Here is an 18,176-nt window from a genome sequence, read left to right as displayed (position 1 = left end):
TAAGACAAAATTTATAATATATATATATATATATATATATATATATATATATAAGAAATAATATCAATTAAATATGCGTTTTTAATTCTAAAAAGAAAGATATTAATATAATTGAAATTATATATATTTATATAAATTATATATATTATAATTATATATATTATAATTATATATAATATTTATATAATTGAAATTATAAATTAACATATCAATATAATTGAAAAATTGTAACAATGAAGAGATAATGTGTGAAATAATAAAAAGTAATATTGATAAAATAATAAAGAGATAAAAAAAAAATAAAATATCAACAACATATGATTCCCAAACAATCATTTATCCAAGTATGAACCAAATATTCGATGTAGCTTGACTTTAATGATCGAACGAGAACTGATAATTTCTATGTAGTATGATATTTGACTTCAGACATAATAACCCCATTATTAATATATAAAATGAAAAAATAATTTGAAAATAATAATAGATCTACAAATAATCAATCATTACACTGATTTCAATAATATCATGCCGTACACATATGCACATTTTTAACGAAGTATGTAATATTCAAAGAATGTGCAAAAATATCAAAATTACAAAAGAGTTGAAAATATGAAATTTATACAAAAAAAAAAATTATATTTATACAAATAAACTATTTAGATGTTTAGATTTCTGCAATAAAATTTCTTGATAGTATCAATTTAATTTTATTATTTTATTATTTTTGAATTCATACTGAAAATTAATTTGTTAAAATAATTTTTTGTTACTAGATTATCTGTACATGATGAAACTGCGCTGTATGTCTGAGTTCTTCTTCTAAAATTATTATGATAAAATCAATAATTTATCAATTGTATAATTTGAATTCTAAGGCAATGTTCTTTAAATTTTTTCATCTATGATGCGCTTATATTCCACAATGTAATTAGAATTAATTTTAAAAATAAATAATAAATAAGTTTAACTCTAATAAGTGAATAAAAGTATTTCTAGCAGTATATACCATTATTTTTTTTTTTCAAGTATTGATGACTTTTGTTAAATTTCAATTTGTTAGATAATGAATTCAATCTGATTAGATAAATTTCATAGACATATTATCATTTTCTTATATGGGATTGCAATTTGTATATTTATTTCTGGATTATAAATTTTTATTTGGAAAACTAAAGTTTCAGCTTTTTCTATTGTTGAAAAATGAATCTTCTAAATAGAATGATTTCTTTGAATTTATTTTAAGATTCTAATTAATGAAATAATGTGAGTTTATTAGTAAACTATTGCAATGTGGACTTAATGTGTTTCTTCAGTATAAAATATTAAATTATCTACAAAGATCGTCATAAAGGTATCATTATTTGAGTTAATCTCATAAAAGTTTAAGATATTATTATAAGTATTAAACAGCAATGGTAAATTGATTATTTTTTATTATAATAATTTTGTTATTTAGAATTTGTTAATCATTCATGATTATGAATTTTTTGTTATAAGTTATAAATTTAAATTATTAATATCAGATGAATAGGGAATGCTTTTTTTTTTTAATTTGTTAAAAAATTAAACCGTTGAGCAATTTGATCAAATCAAATGTTAATGTCATGAACTTTTAATTTAATATTGCATATTATTGTAATATTGTTTGAAGCCAAATTGATCATTAAGTATAATTTTATTATGTTTGATATGTTGATTTAATATTTTATTGATTATTATATCATATATTTTGCTGATATTATTTATGAGATTTATTAATAGTTAGATAATTCTGCTGTGTTTTTTAGGGAATGAGATGATTCTTGTGCATTTCTATAATCATATATTATTGAATTAGAATATTAAAAAGATATTTTCTATATTTACTAATATAGAAAACTTGTCAATTCTTGATGAAGTTTTTTTTTTTTTGATAAAGATTTGAATATAAATTTTATTGATCATAGTGATTTGAAATAATTTATTTTTTTGAATTGGATTGTATTATTTTTGAAGAATGTGGTTAAGATTCTCTTAGTTTTTTTTGGTTCTAAGAATGTTGTTCTATTGTGTTATTATTTATTTTTAATCTTGAGTTTTTATTAATGTGTTTGGATGAGTTGATTGTTTCGTGTAGTCTTTAATTGGATGTTGTTGATTCCTATTTTATCATTTGAAAATAGAAGTACTATATTGTTGTATTGTGTCTATATTGATTCTAAGTAATACAAATGAATTTTTCTATTGTTTATGGATATTAGTTTTCTTTTTCTTAATATTGATGTTAGAATATCATTTCATGTAATTTCTTTTTTGTGATTTATTTTTTATTATGTTTTTCTATTGTTTATAATTTTTTTAAATTTCTTTTTAATTTTCTAATTTTCTAGTGATTTCTTTAATTATTTTTAATATATAGATATAGTTATTTTTAATATAAGTCAATTTATTTATTGTAAATTTTGTTTTATTCTGTTTAATTCAATTAAAATAGTTAATTTGTATCTGTATAATTTTATAATTTTTTTTTATTTATAAATCGTATATATTATTTTTGGGTTTTTTGGTTAGGATAGCGAATGCTTATTAGAATATTTGGCAATCAATTATATAATTTCTGTCGTAAGGAGTGAAAGATTAATATGATTTAAAATTTCTTTAGTGAAGTTAATGAATTTATAAAACCAAATTAGTAAGATATAGATTAGTAATAAGATGTAGATTAGAAACTGATTAGATTAGAAACTAGATTGATAACTGCATTTTGATTATTATTGACTATCATCTAAGTTTATGCTTATTAAGGTTTGTGAATTATAATCTATTATTTGTAATACAGATGTCTAGGAAATATTGAAAGTTGATGAGTTTAGTGATATAAACAATTTTATATACAATTTCTTGCTAATTTATTTAGAGTTCTTTCTGATTATAGATATAGTTTTTCTAATTTCTATTTGATATTAATATCACTTACTAGAATAGTTATCTGATTTATGTAAATTAAAATTTTTTGATAAATTTATAGTTGTTATTATTATAAACATTGATGAATTAAAATTTTGATATTGTTACTGAAATAAATTTTAATAATAGTTTTTTCTCTAAGGTATTATCTAAAATAATGTGATTTGAGATGTAGACAGAATTCAAATTTTATCAGATTTGATTATATAATATGTAATTGAAATTTTATTTTGTGATATGATTTTAGTTTGATTTTGAATAGAATGATGATGAATTAGAGAAATTTGTATCTGCATTATTTATGATGACTTCAATATTAATGATGTTTATTGTAATTTATTATCTTGTATAATTGTGTATATATGCTATTTATTAGATGACCTGTTTGATTGCAATTAGCATATTTAGAATATGTTTTGTTTATGATTTTATAGTTTTTCAGATCTTGGTTCCAACACATTTCATGTATATATATTCTAGAAAATACTTGCTACTTGTATTGCATTTCTTTTCTTCTAGGAAATCTGTTATTGTATCACATCTGTCATTGTTCAGGAAATACTTATAGTATGTTGGGATCTTTCACTAATAGATATCATTTGTATGATAAAGTGAATTGAAAATATTTTATTTTTATTCATTTATTTTTATTATTTGGGTATTTGATTGGTTTTATTATGTGGATAATTTGAATTTGGATATCTTTTTTTGAATATTTTTTTCGTTTTTTTCGTATTTTTAACTCCTTTGAAAAGAAGTTTTCAATTTGAATTTTTTGGAGTAAACATGAAGTATTTAATGTTTTCCTTATCAAAAATATTTTTAATTTCTTAATAATTGTATAAATATTTTAATAGTCTACTAGTTTATTTCTTTTGAAAGAAAGCTTTGCTTGTGGGGGATTAATTCCGAATGTTTTTGATGACTGTATCCATTGTGTTAAGAAGTTCTCTGCGCTTTATCAATATCAAATAATTATTGGATTTTTATAATAGTTTAAAGTTTATTATTCTAATCGTTATCAATCAAATATATTAGTTGAGTTTCTATATAACTTTTTCATTTTTTACTTTAATTTATTATTGAATTTTCTATTCGGAGAGTAGTAAGTAGTAAGTAAGTATAAATTAATAAGTAGTAAGTAGTATATTAAGTAAATTAGTAAGTAAATTAGTAAGTATAAATTAAATAATAAGTAAATAAAGTAGAAGTAAATTTGATTCATCAAATTTGTTTTGTGATTCGAAATATTGTATTCTTGTTATAGCATTTTTCTTTTAATTGTTTTTGAGAGTTTTACCTTTGAGAGTTTCCCATTGCTATTTTATTGGTATTTTATTGGACTTTAAGCAGAAAAGATAATAAGATTATGCTACTCTGGTTCAGATTGTGAAGATTTTTTTCTTTTTCTTTCAATTAAGTAGGGAAAATTTTTAAAAAATTTAGATATTATTGTAAAGTTAATTGGCTCTAATAAAAATTTAATTAAATTTTCTAGGAGCTATCTCACAATGAGTTTTCTATTCTTTTCTCTGAGATTTTTTTCTGTGCTGCTATATTATTAATTATATGCACTTAGCTTCCGTTTTATGACTTGCCATGCCAGATATCTTATTTATTTTTTCTTAATTTATTTGTTAATTTTCACTTCGATATTTTAATTTTATTGTATATTAAGAGGTAAGATGATAAGATTTTATCAGACAGTTAGATCCGTTTAGAACTTCAACTTTGAAAAGAATTTCTTAAAGAAAGAATTTATATTTTTTATATTCTTATTCACTGTTCTATTGATAAACCATAATTCCTATGCGATATAATTATTAGTTTGAGTTATTAGTTCGATTATTGAAGTATAAAATGTAAAAATGATTTCAAAACAATAATAGAAAGATATATTTACAAATGAGTCACTGATTTAAATAATATTATGCAAAGAATACAATTTTTTAGTATTCAATTACTTTTTGATAATAAATATTGAAAATAAAATTACTATTGAAAATAAAATTACTTTTGAAAATCATTTTTAACGCAATCCTCTGAAAAAAAATTTCCAATAATAATTTTCAAGAATTTTATTCTCAAATGTATTCGTATCTTTAATAAGTAGAAGATGCCAGATAATTGAAATAATCGAAAATCTCGATGATTGAAATTTCAAATAATTGCAAATCGATTGAAATTCTATTGTATATAAATAATATATCTATTTTATTTTAAAAACATTGTAAATATATATTATAATAATAAATACATAATAAATATAGTAAATATATAGTAAATATATATTATAAAAACATATTGTAAATATCTTCAAAAATTATGAAAGATATAAAAATATATTTGAAACAAATGTATAATTTTGAGAGGAATATCATGTCGATATTCATTTTTCATTATTGTAATGATTGAAATGCTCTCAATGGTCACATATAATATTTTAATATAAATTATATCTTTTTATTCCATATACAAAATATTTCTTTTGTTTTAAAAATTTGAAATATCTCATTAAAATATTACATCAAACATTAATTTGATAGATTGATTCAAACAAATTTTTAAATAAAACTTTTTTGAAAGAACATATTATATATAGTGTAATATATACATATTATATTATAGCGTAAATTATTTTTTTACAAATAGGGAAAGTTTTGTTTTTTCAAACGAAATAAAATAAAATTTTTTTTCCATTTTATAATGAAATTTGTTGAGATGAATTCAAAATCATCCATATGAATTATTTTTTTTTATAAATTATTAGTTATTATAAAATGTTAAAAATTATTTCTATTAATTTTTATAAATTAATAGATTACTATGAAATCAAATCTAAATCGGCTAATATAATGATGCATATTGTAATAATAAAAATTAGACTTTAATATTTTTTTATATCGATATAATTAATCAAAATATATTTTTGCTTACCAATTTGAATTAAACTTAATTAAAATAGAATTTATTTTATTTCTTGATTTAATTATCCTTTGATATCTAGCATAATTCAAAATATTTTTCAATTTTTTTCAAATAAATTTATAGTTTTATTTGCAATATTTTTCTTTTTATTTATTTAAAACGATAATAATTTTTCTTTGCAATTATAGTTCATTATTATATTCAATCAATTATATATCAATTATATTCATTATCAATATTTTGGAGTTTTGAAATGTTTTAACTTCAGAAGAAAAAATTGTAAGAAGACAAATCTAGTGATTTTTTATCATTGAATTAGTTCACCGTATATAATTGAAATTTTCATTTAATCAATTTCTTATCAACAAAAATATGATTCAATTATTTTTCTATTGTGAAAGCCACACTACCATGATATTAGATATTAATTTCTTGAATTCAATATGGATGCTTGTTCTTCATAATCTTGTACTTTAATAATAAACTTCATTTTTGTAAAGAATATTCTTATCTATCATGATTAAGTTCTGAATAAATTCATAAGCGATTTTATTTAATGCTTATAAACAAAATTTTATTTGTAAAAAATTTACAATAAAAAATAAGAAATAAGATCGAAATAGAAATAATAGTAATGCTACATATAGCAAAAATGTTTATAAAATCGTACTAGTGTATTAGTGATACTTCTCACATAGTTAATATTCTTATGTTTATTATTATATTATTATCTTTATCTTTAATTTTTTTCTTCAAAACTTCATTATGAATAGAAAAAGAATAAAGAGAACAGATATTGTCATGTTTTGTTGATATTATGATCGTATGATAATATATATGATTTTTATGATATAATATTTCGGTATCTTATATTTGTGGTCCAAAATCTCGAGCAAAGTTTATAAGAGATTATAAAATATATTCGTTTTAAACAGTTTAAAATTTTTTTTCAATACTTTAAAAATTTTTTCAATACTTAAAAATAATTCTTTTTTAAAAGATCATAATTAAAATTAATTGTATGCATAGATGTTCGTTGCGATGAATTTAGCCAATAATTTCATTATCTTAAATCGAATAATGTACGTTTCATTAAATAATATTTCTAATTCATTTGAATAATTTTATGATTCTCTGTATTGTTGCAATATTGATTTTCTTATTATAGAGATATTACTTTATTATTATCTTATATTATAGAGATATTACTTATGAAAAATTCATTAACCATTTCTTCATAGGATAAATATCTATCTTCATGTAAAAGAATTTTTTTTTTTCCAATAAACACATCTTAATTAATTAAATTTTTTTAATTATAAACTATGAAATATGAAACAAAAAACGAAATGATTAAATTATTAATAAAATTATCAATAACCAAAATTATCATATAAATCATTAGTACTAAGTGAATCTTCGATTGAAATATATACGGAATATATAAAAAATAAAGTTGTGGTTATCATAGCATGATTCTACATTTTTAGATCGATGAATTTATAAAAAATTATTGTCATAAAAATAATCATTTTCATTTTCAAGATTTTTTTTTTATTGCATCATAGAATTCAAGAAACAAAAGTTTCAAAGAAAACATAGATTGCAAATGAACCGTTTTCAAAACCATAAGAATGAAAAACGATTTTAAACTATTTTATTCGATATTTCTATATTTTTATTGAAATATCGTATTATAGATTATAAGAAACGCATATAGAAACGCAAATATATTACATCTATGAGTTGAGATAAATAAATGGAACCAATAATGTGATTAATATTTTTGATTAAATATTTTGATAATTGCATGATGATTTGTGTAAATTCAAATTCTGGCATTTTGGTTCATAATATTTCTCCTCGAAAAAGTATATTCATTTGAAAATAATACATGTTTTAAAAAACATGAACCACGTTCCAATATTCATCATTAGAAATTGTGCGATTGATTTTAATGCTTAAATCTTTTAAATTTCATAAGGTCTTAGACCCTCTTCGCGAATTATTCGCCATACTATCATATGATTTATTCCTATTCGTCGAGCTATATTGCATAAATCCATTAATGGATATATATATGAGCGATTAACTGTTCTTTGTCAATGGATCCAGGATCGACTTCGATTTGATCTTTGATGTTTGTGAGGATAATACATAATATTACTTAATTATCACTGTTGATTTTGAATCACTGGAAATTGTGTCGATCATGAATTTCTCCTGGATATAGTCATTTTCTATCTTAATGATGATAGATTTCACGAGTTAATGCATAATTTCCAACGGTATTGTCAAGTGTATGAAACATTGTCCTAATATTTATTTCGAATCATCATATTTATCATTTCATAATAACGAAATATCATTTCATGCTAACAAAAAACTGATTCTCTATTGACTGATTGAAAAAAATGTTAGAGATTTACGTAGATTTATAACTCTCTAAAATGTAAACATTTCATATCGTCACATTCGACGGTATTTATTTGACATAGCAACAGACTGATTCATACTATCGAAACTTTTATGCGCAATATTATTAAAAACACAACACGAAGTATTTCATAATAACACAAAAGCATATCGTCAAAACCATAAGAATTTTTAGAATTTTAGAATCGTTTTTTAAAAAAGATTATTAGTTCTTTAGATTGCTTGATTTTATAGTAATGTGGTTCATAATAATATAATAATATAGTAATAGATAACAACATTCTTTAAAATAGAATAATTTTTTAAAAATTAAAATAAATGATGAATATTTTTGAGAAATATTTTTATTAGAAATTAGTTTATTAGATAATATATAAAAAAAATTTTAAAAATTGCTATTGATAAAAATTGTGAAGAAAAAAATAAAGACTATGATTTTTATATTTTTTATATTTTTTATTATTTTATATTATATTTTTTATTTGAATCTAAAATGAAGATTTGGAATATGTCTTTTATAAATTTTTTGATTAAAAATTATATTTATAACTATAAAGTTTCGTTAAAATCAATTAACATTGTATGAATTAGAAATTAAAGAATTATAATAAATATGCGTGAACTTCTTTTGCATAATTTATATATAACTTCATTAGAACTTACTTTACAAAAGACATGTTTTAAATTTAATATTCAGGAATAGATAATAAATTAAGAATGAAAGTTATATTTGTTGATTAAAAGTTTTATACAATGTATATCACATATGTACAACTTTTATCACAATCAGAATAATTAATTTAGAAATATCCAAATATTTCTTATTATTATGTTTATATAGAGATATAATATCATAGACAAAAATATTATTATAATAATTTTTACAAATTTACAAAAATGTTACAATAAATATTAAAAATATAAATATGCAATATATTTCTTATTATTATGTTTATATAGAGATATAATATCATAGACAAAAGTATTATTATAATGATAAAATAAAATAAAAATAATAATTTTTACAAATTTACAAAAATGTTACAATAAATATTATTATCTCTAATATGAATTTTATATAAAATAAATAAAAAAGATTATTTTCTATTTTTATTTTTACCTATTATTTATTATTTCTATTATCTATTTTTTGAACTAAAATTCATTTTAGGGAATCATATTAAAATTACATTTTCATAATATAGACATAACAGAGTAAATTTATTATATAAAATATTAACTTATTCGCAAGATACTTTTGAAGGATTTTAAAGCAAACATAAAAATTGATATATAAAAATATTAGTTGAGATTATTTATCAAGTTATAAATACTTTAAGTTTGCGTAAATAAAGTAGAAATAGAGCGAGACAGAAATAGAATTATATTATGCTTTATTTACATAATACAAATTTCAATTATAACTTATTTATTAAGTCTTAATTGATATTTTTGTATATTCATTTCTCACATTTATTTTAACCTCTAGAATCAATATATTGATAATTTGAATATTGTGATAATTTCTTAATATTCTTTACAATAAATTATTAATTTATTGTGTGAATAATTAAATAATTTCAAAAAATTAACCTATAATAAATATATTTTTAATTTGATTTTATAAAATAAAGTGTAAGATAATGGAATATTTATAATTTTAATAAAAAATATAATTAAATTTATACGTTAAAATTCGTATTATTAAATTTGTTGTTGTTCAAGTTTTTGAAGTCTATATTATTTATATTATCTATATACATACATATATATATATAATAAACATATCAAAAAATCTAATTTCAAATCTTGCAGTTAAGCTTACTTTCTTGTCACAGTAGCTTTAAGTTCGCCAGAAAATCTGCAGAGTTTTTACGAGCATAATTTATGGATGCACGCCAGCTGAGCTCGCAATAAACCCGTTATAACTGCGAAACGCATAGACATGAACATGAATTCAAGCTTGTGAGAAAAATTAATATTTTACCTATCTTTATATCAAAGACTTGTAATTATATAAAAAAAAAAGTAATTTTTTTAAAAAAATAAATCGAAAACATAGAATATATTTTTTTTTTATAAAAGATTTTTTTCGAAAAAGTAACGATTTCAAAAATTTATTAGATATGTATAAATAAAGATTGGAGAGGATTAATATACTTTGAAAAAGAAAGATCGTGTAAACGAAATTAAATAATATATATTTTTAATGATTCTTTTGTATATTTAAGTTCAATATATTTTTTTAAACAAAAACAAAAAAATTTAATTTTTCGAACGAAATTTTTTGAAAAAATTGATTCAGTAATAAGAGACATAAACAAAAAATACAAGACAAAAACAAAAAAGTTTTAAAACCAAAGCAATTTTTTTTATAAATATATATATATAAATTTTATAATTAAATAAATATTTTAATAATTTATTCTTTTTTTTATAGCATATTTTGTATGACATTATTTAAAATATATTTGATATTAAATTAGTATTCATAAATTGAAATATGAAAAATAAATTTTTTATTTATTTATTTTTTTATTCATTTATGTTCTAAATCTAACAAATAATTTTTATAATCAAATTCGAATTCAGCACGAAAATATAAAAATCATCGTAGAAATCATTTACATAAATATTGGCAATTTAATAAATAATTTTGTATATTTTTTTCATATTATTTCATACTTTATCTTATCTTATTATATCATAATTTTAAAATCTTGAAATTATGTTTATAGCAATTTAAAAAAAAATTTTTTTAATATTATAATAACGCATGTAAGTCTTTGTTTATAATATTAATGAAAATACTATTATAATAATTAAAATAATAAAAATGGAAAATAAAAGACCACTACTATCATCGTATATGTGGGAACTTGGTGACTTTATCTTAATCCTTGTGATGCTGCATTTCCGTGAAATCTTCAGAAGATGAGAGATGCAAACGCATTAAAGAATGTGGTCGATATGGCAGCGTTCCTTTGAACGTCTACACCGCCGGCAAACGAACAGGAATTTTCTGAACGATGGCTGCATGTCAACGATGTGCACGCACTTCGACGAACTTTGCACACGACGAGCATAGCGTTTGAGATTCACCATCGTCGTTTCACCCCAGCGCAGTACACACAACGAAGGGGTAATTGCGCGCACCTGTTACAGGGGTGAAAACAGTGAAAGCGATGAAAGCGGTGCACTGAACTTCGTACACCAAGCATATCATTTGATAGAATCTTCATTGGAATTTTTGCTTTGATTGAATGGTTATACGCATATAATAACTTATTAAGAATTCAAGATATTTGTGAAAATCTATTTCATGATTTTTAAAAAATTTAAAAAAAATTTTAATATTAAAAATATTTTATAGATATATTTTATAAATATTGAATCAATGAAATATAAAATTAAAATTATTTTTTATTATTTCATGATTTTTAATAATGAGCAAAAATAATCTTCTATTAATATTTGAGCTAACAAATCTGAATTTAATCGAGAAATTTTTTTAGATACAACAAATTTAAATCATTGTTTTTATATTAATTATTATTTATTATTTATATATAATATATATTTATATATATTTTATAATTATTATTTATTAATTTTATAATTTATATAAAATAATATTTCTTTTTATTAATTTTTTATGAAGAAATTTGAATTAAATTTATAATTGATTAAAGAAAATTATTTCACAAATATTCTTAGTACGTTCGTTTGCAATGTATATTATTTTATATTTATATTTTGAAATACAAATAAATTTATAAAATAAGATTGATATAAAAATTATGATATAACAAAAATAAAATTAAAACATCAAAAACATACTTAACAAAATATATATAAAAATATATTTTAAGAAAAAAAAAAAAACAAAAAATAAATAAAAATTCTTGATAAAATTTCTTAAGAAATTGTAGATTAAGAAATCTAAGAATATGTTTAAAAATATGTTGAAATATGCTTGCATATTAAATCTGAAAATTTAAGAAGTTCTTTTTATTATAAAATTAAAAAATAATCATAATTCTGATTTTTTATTTAATCATAATAAGTAAAAATTCCAAAAAGTAATTTTTATTATTTATTATTTGATAATATTGATGAAATAATTAAATAATATTACAGAATAGATGGACTATTGATAACTTCTGAAATATCCGCTAAATATCAGAATATATAACTTATTTTAATTTTATAGGATATTTTAGAATATAGGATATAAACATATTTATATATATCATTACTATTATATTTATTATATTGGCATATTATATTTATATATAAAATATTATTATATAAATATTATATGAATATTTTGACTTTTTAGTTTCAATTTCAATGTGAAAAATTTTTATTTATAACTTTATATTTATGAAATGAAATTAAAGATGAATATATATATATTATTAGTCTTTTAGCGTATTATATTAATTTGAAATATTTTTAATGATTTTTAAAATCAAGTCTTTATCGAGTCTTATGTAACTAACTTCATTTAAATTTATCTATGAAAAATATTATAGGATAAAGCTATATATATTAGCTTTTTTAATATGCCAATAAATTATAATCGAAAAGATATTTTAATAAAAAGCAAATGGACAAAAAAATATTTAAAACATATATCTTGTAATGAATATTATTGAAAATGAATATCAATAAGATGCAATTAATTATTTACAAAATATATTAATTCAAGAAAACTTATTAAGAAATTTAAAAAAATCTTATATATATAAGATTATAGAAAACTCTGAAAACATATCCATTTTTAATCTATTTCAAGAATTGAGAGTTCAAGAAAAAATTTAAACATGTGAGCAGAATTATTTGTTATATGATTTATATAATATTTGATTTAAGTATTAAATAAAATAATATTTTCAAGTTATATTTGCTTATGAAAATATTTCAATTTTTTTAATAAAATAAATAGAAAATAATACATAATAATAATAATAATATAATAATAACAATAAAAGAACGAATGTAACATATTAAATATCTTGCAAAGTAATTAAAATTAGTAACTTTTTCTTATTTAAAATTATCTCTGATTTTTATAAAATTATAAATAAAAAAATTTATAATTGATAAATATTTTGAAAAATTACTTCAATATATTAAGCGCAAATTTATGCACATGAAAAATCATTAAAAAATGATCATTAAAAAATGATTTATATTCATAAAAATTATGATATAATTCTTAAATTAAAATAATTCTTAATTTAATAAAAAATCTTGTAATTTTTAATAATTTTTATATTTTATATAAATAAGATTATTTTTGTTGATAATTATAATTTGATTTAATTTTTTAAACATTATAATTAAAATTTTATTACAATTTGTGTCATAAGATTAAGTTTGGTTATAACATTTTCTCCATTTCTCATTTTTTATTAGTAACTTTGATATTATTTGACATATTAAAATTGTTATCATTTAATAAATAAATATAATTATATTTCAAAAACAAAGTATTATTACAATTTTTTTTTTATTTCAGATCTTCTTTTTTTTTTCAAATTACTCTTAAATTTTTTCCAATTTTGACAAAAATGAAATTCATTCGAATAATAATATAACAAATAATGACTTATATAATAAAGTTTATATTTCAATTTATATTATAGAAATTTTTATAACAAAAAAATGAACAAAAATATAATGTTATTGAACTTTTTGAGATCGAATTAATTCCAAAGTAATTTCAATAATGTTACAGAAATAAATTACTAGAAATAAATTTATATCACACGAAAAATTATTTGCATCTAATATCGAATAAAATATATTGAATTAATTGAATATAATGTGTTCATGATGTTTATTGACGTCAAAGTTTCCTTAATGAATGATAAGTGAGCAAAAGTAATTGACACGGTCGAAATTGTTGGTTGATTATCATTAGCAACTAAAATACAACCGCGTTTCTGTAGAGTTGTAATTAGAGAGATTGAATAGCAAAATTATACGCTTGACCAAAATGCAAATTTGGTCATATCGAATTAAATTGACCATCACATAGGCGCCAGTCGTACAATTTCACAAATGTCTATCGAAACGCATTTTCAGAGCTTATGTTTAGACGTTGAAATTATAATTTATGAGATCATTTGCTTTTTGTTGTGATGTAGGCATTTTTTTAAACATATGAAAATAAGTTTCATAGCTTATATGAAAAATATATTTATTTTTAAAATTACATCTAAAATTCTATGAGAATGGGTTTTAATTTGCAGTAGATAGAAAGTATATATATATTGATAAATAAGATAATTACAGGAAAAAAAAAAATTAACATTGTTTAACACACAAAATTTAAATCGAAAATTTTTTCGAATAATAACTAATAATATTACTATATTCTTAAAAAGTATTCTTAAAATATTTATTGTTGCATGAAAATATCTTGAATTAATATTTTAATTAATGTAATCGATATATATTATGTAAAAAAAATTAAAGATAAAAATATAAAGAAAAAAATATAAAAATATAATTGTAAAGAAAAATTATAAAGCAATTTTTCAAAATTTATAAGAATTACAAATGATAAAAAATTTGTAAGAAATAAAAATGATAAATTAGAAATTGTAATATGTTTAAGGCTCAACAATCTATCGATTTAAATTTGATTAAAGATTTTAAAAAAATTCAAAATGAATTTGATAGAAATCTTAAATATATATATAAAGATAAAATTTAATTTTGGAATCATTTAAAATGTATGTGGAATTAAATAACAGCTAATATTTAACTTATATAATATATAAATAGATATAACTTATATAAATAGATGTAAATAATATAAAGCAAAGAAAAAAACTTCATAAAAAAGACTTTCAATTATTTTTAATTGAAACAAAAAATATTCAATTAAAAATGTTGAAAAATTTAAGAAATGATTCTTTAAATTAAAATAAGATGAAAATTCAGAACAAAAAAGAATTATTTTTGTTTTTTTATTTTGTTTTTGTAGTTATTGTATATGTATACTATAGTATATGTATGTATAGTATATGTATAGCATACATATATGTATAGTATACATATATTATGAAAATTAAAAATTAAGAAAATTATCCCTGAATATGAACAAATCTCTTTACACGAAGAAATATAGGAGAACTCATACAATAGGGAATATAGTGATCCTCAAATCTCTTCAATATCAATTCTTTCTTTTCATGACTTATAGGAAATGATATATATAAAGCTCATGTGATATTGTATGAAATAAATGTTGAATAAGTGATATTGAATAAAATCAATTATTGTGTATTCTACTATTTACTTATATTCAAAGTGCACATACTTTCGTTTCTATTGCATATACTATTACAATAGAAGTAACAAATTAAGTTAAGTACTAAAAATAGTACATTTTTGGATAAACTTATCTTAATATTATTCAAAATTCGCTATTCTATCGAAATCAGATAAAAAATTGAACATTCTAATTAAAAAAATTAAATCTATCTTTAGATCTTTTTTGAGCATCTATCTGCTCAAAAAAAATCTCAAAAATAATGTTTTATAAATCTATTACGAATTCCAAAATTCCTAACTTGAATTTTTTATAATTTTTAATAAAATATATGATCATGCATATTTTTGTTGTTAGTTTTATTAGTGTTTTTTAAAGATATTTTTAAACAAAAAAAATTAAAAATAAAAAAAAAAGAATTAAGAACAATTAATTTTGTTTTAAAATATCAGTAAATTTATAATATACATTAAATATATAATATATATTATCTCATATTAATTTTCAAGTGCAATTTCACAAATTATAAATCGTTTTAAAAAATATTTCCAATAAAATTTATATTGCTTCAAAGAAGATATATTATGATATTTATAATTTTTTTTTAATATTATGTGAATAGAATTTGATAATTTCTTTTTTTTTATGAAATTATATAATTTTAAATATATTAATTCAATATAAAAAAATATGTTATTTATATGAAGAAACAAACTAAATGTATCTTGTATTACAAATTTTATAAAAATAAAATTAAAATATCTACTAAATTATTTTGCAATTATTTAAATATAATGTATATTTTGTCATAAATATGAACATAAATATACTTATGAACATAATGTGTATACATATGAACATAATGTATACTTTTTTTAAAAATAATGCCAAAATATATCGACGAATACATTAAAAAATGTGTTTCTTAATTTAAATTTAAAAAGTAAAAATATTGATTATTATTTGTCTATCATATTGGTATCTTAGAAATATAGAGAACATTTATAACTATTAACATTTATAAAGTATCTTCTTTGAAATAATAAGTTATATTCGAAACACATTTTAAAATGATTTATGAGTTTGAAAGATTTTATTGATTCTACTTAAAATTGAAACACATTATACAAATTACATATTAAAAAATAAATGTATTATATAATCGATAATATATATATATAAATATTAATTTCAAAAATACATATAAAGATATGTACAGAAAAAGTAAGAAATCAAAATTTCAACATTTTTGTGATAAAAAATAAACATTCTTTTCTCTATAAAGATTCTCATTATTATTAAAAAAATAATCATATAAATTTTTTATGTTTTACTCTATTATAGATGCATACAATGAAAAAATTAAAGAGGCGAAAAAAAAATAGAAATTTTCATTCATTCACCGTGATGATTCAACATTATAATCAGAATGACGTGAATCGAATTACATAAGCATCTCAAAACATAGTAATTATATAATATATAATTCTTCTTTCCTCTCATTTAATATATATTGACTATCTACGTTTCTCCGATACAATTCCGGTCCATTATAAATCGATCAATTACCTTGTGCGCGACGAATTCTCCGAATGCCATAGGAGGTTTCTCGAGTGTGCCAGATCTCGTGTCTGTCATCGGCTAGTTCACGAACATGGCCGATTGGCGCGTGTGAGGGGCGAATAATGCGCCAGACGAACGGCGCCACGAGGAATCCCCACATACACCTGAACCAAGCCCAGACCGAGAACGACCGCTTGCGTAATAGCACGACAAACGATCATCGACGCAGTCTGTGTACTATTTCTGTGGCGTTCCACTCGCGTTCGACTCGACTCAACCGGCCTCCAACCGCGTACGATTCAACCAGACCGAATGATGACGAAACACATTGCTCCGCTCTTGCCTAGATCCCTCTTTGCCTGCTGATCAATTTCTACGCCGATAGTTATGTATGCACGAGTTCACGTTCGCTTCCAGGAACTCAGCTGCAATTCTATTCCTCTTGTCTTCTTACTTTTACTGAATGTTTCAAAGAAAAAGTCGTGGAAATGGTTATTGAATATTTTATGAAATGGATAGTAATTTTATGTTTGAAATATAATAAATGAAATTATTTAATGGAATATAAAATAGTTTAATATTAAAATTAATATTCAAATTGTAAAATATAATAGATGAAATTTATTAGTTAGAAATTTAATAATATTTGACGCAAGTTTTGTACGGATGTACAGAATGATGTAAATGAAGTAAAAAATGAACAATTTATTGCAAATTTTGAACCTATTTTTATTATTATTTTGAGTAGTAAATTACAGAATAATGTTATTTCTTAATGAAAATGTTAATATATTTTTTTCATTTTTAATTAATAAAATAAAAATCAATAAATTGTGCGTTTTATTCTTCATATAAATAAATAATTAAAACTAATAATTTTTTTTATACTTTAGCAAGTTGCAAGTTGAAGACAATTTCAAATTTCAAAAATTCGCCAAAAATTGAAGTAACGATTTATTGATAATAGTCATCTATTATGTTAGATGACATTTTAAATGATATATAT

The 18,176-nt window shown here is 19.7% G+C and overlaps 1 protein-coding gene across 2 annotated transcripts in view; it reads right to left on the bottom strand.

Annotated features, from left to right (window-relative positions):
- Window positions 1-17,507, bottom strand: part of LOC102675026 (multiple inositol polyphosphate phosphatase 1-like) — a 41,640-nt gene extending 24,133 nt beyond the window's left edge. The window contains exon 1 of one of the 2 annotated variants that reach the window (XM_031514305.1): window positions 17,177-17,507. In XM_031514305.1, coding sequence (XP_031370165.1) covers window positions 17,177-17,330 — 154 coding nt within the window. In that variant the 5' untranslated portion in view covers window positions 17,331-17,507. The remainder of the gene's footprint in view (window positions 1-17,176) is intronic. The other variant, XM_006623891.2, reaches the window with a different exon arrangement.
- Window positions 17,508-18,176: the final 669 nt, after the last annotated feature.

Source organism: Apis dorsata, unplaced genomic scaffold (assembly GCF_000469605.1).
Source record: "Apis dorsata unplaced genomic scaffold, Apis dorsata 1.3 scaffold_972, whole genome shotgun sequence".
Taxonomy (NCBI): Eukaryota; Metazoa; Arthropoda; class Insecta; order Hymenoptera; family Apidae; genus Apis; species Apis dorsata.
This window is presented reverse-complemented; position numbering and strand designations above follow the sequence as displayed.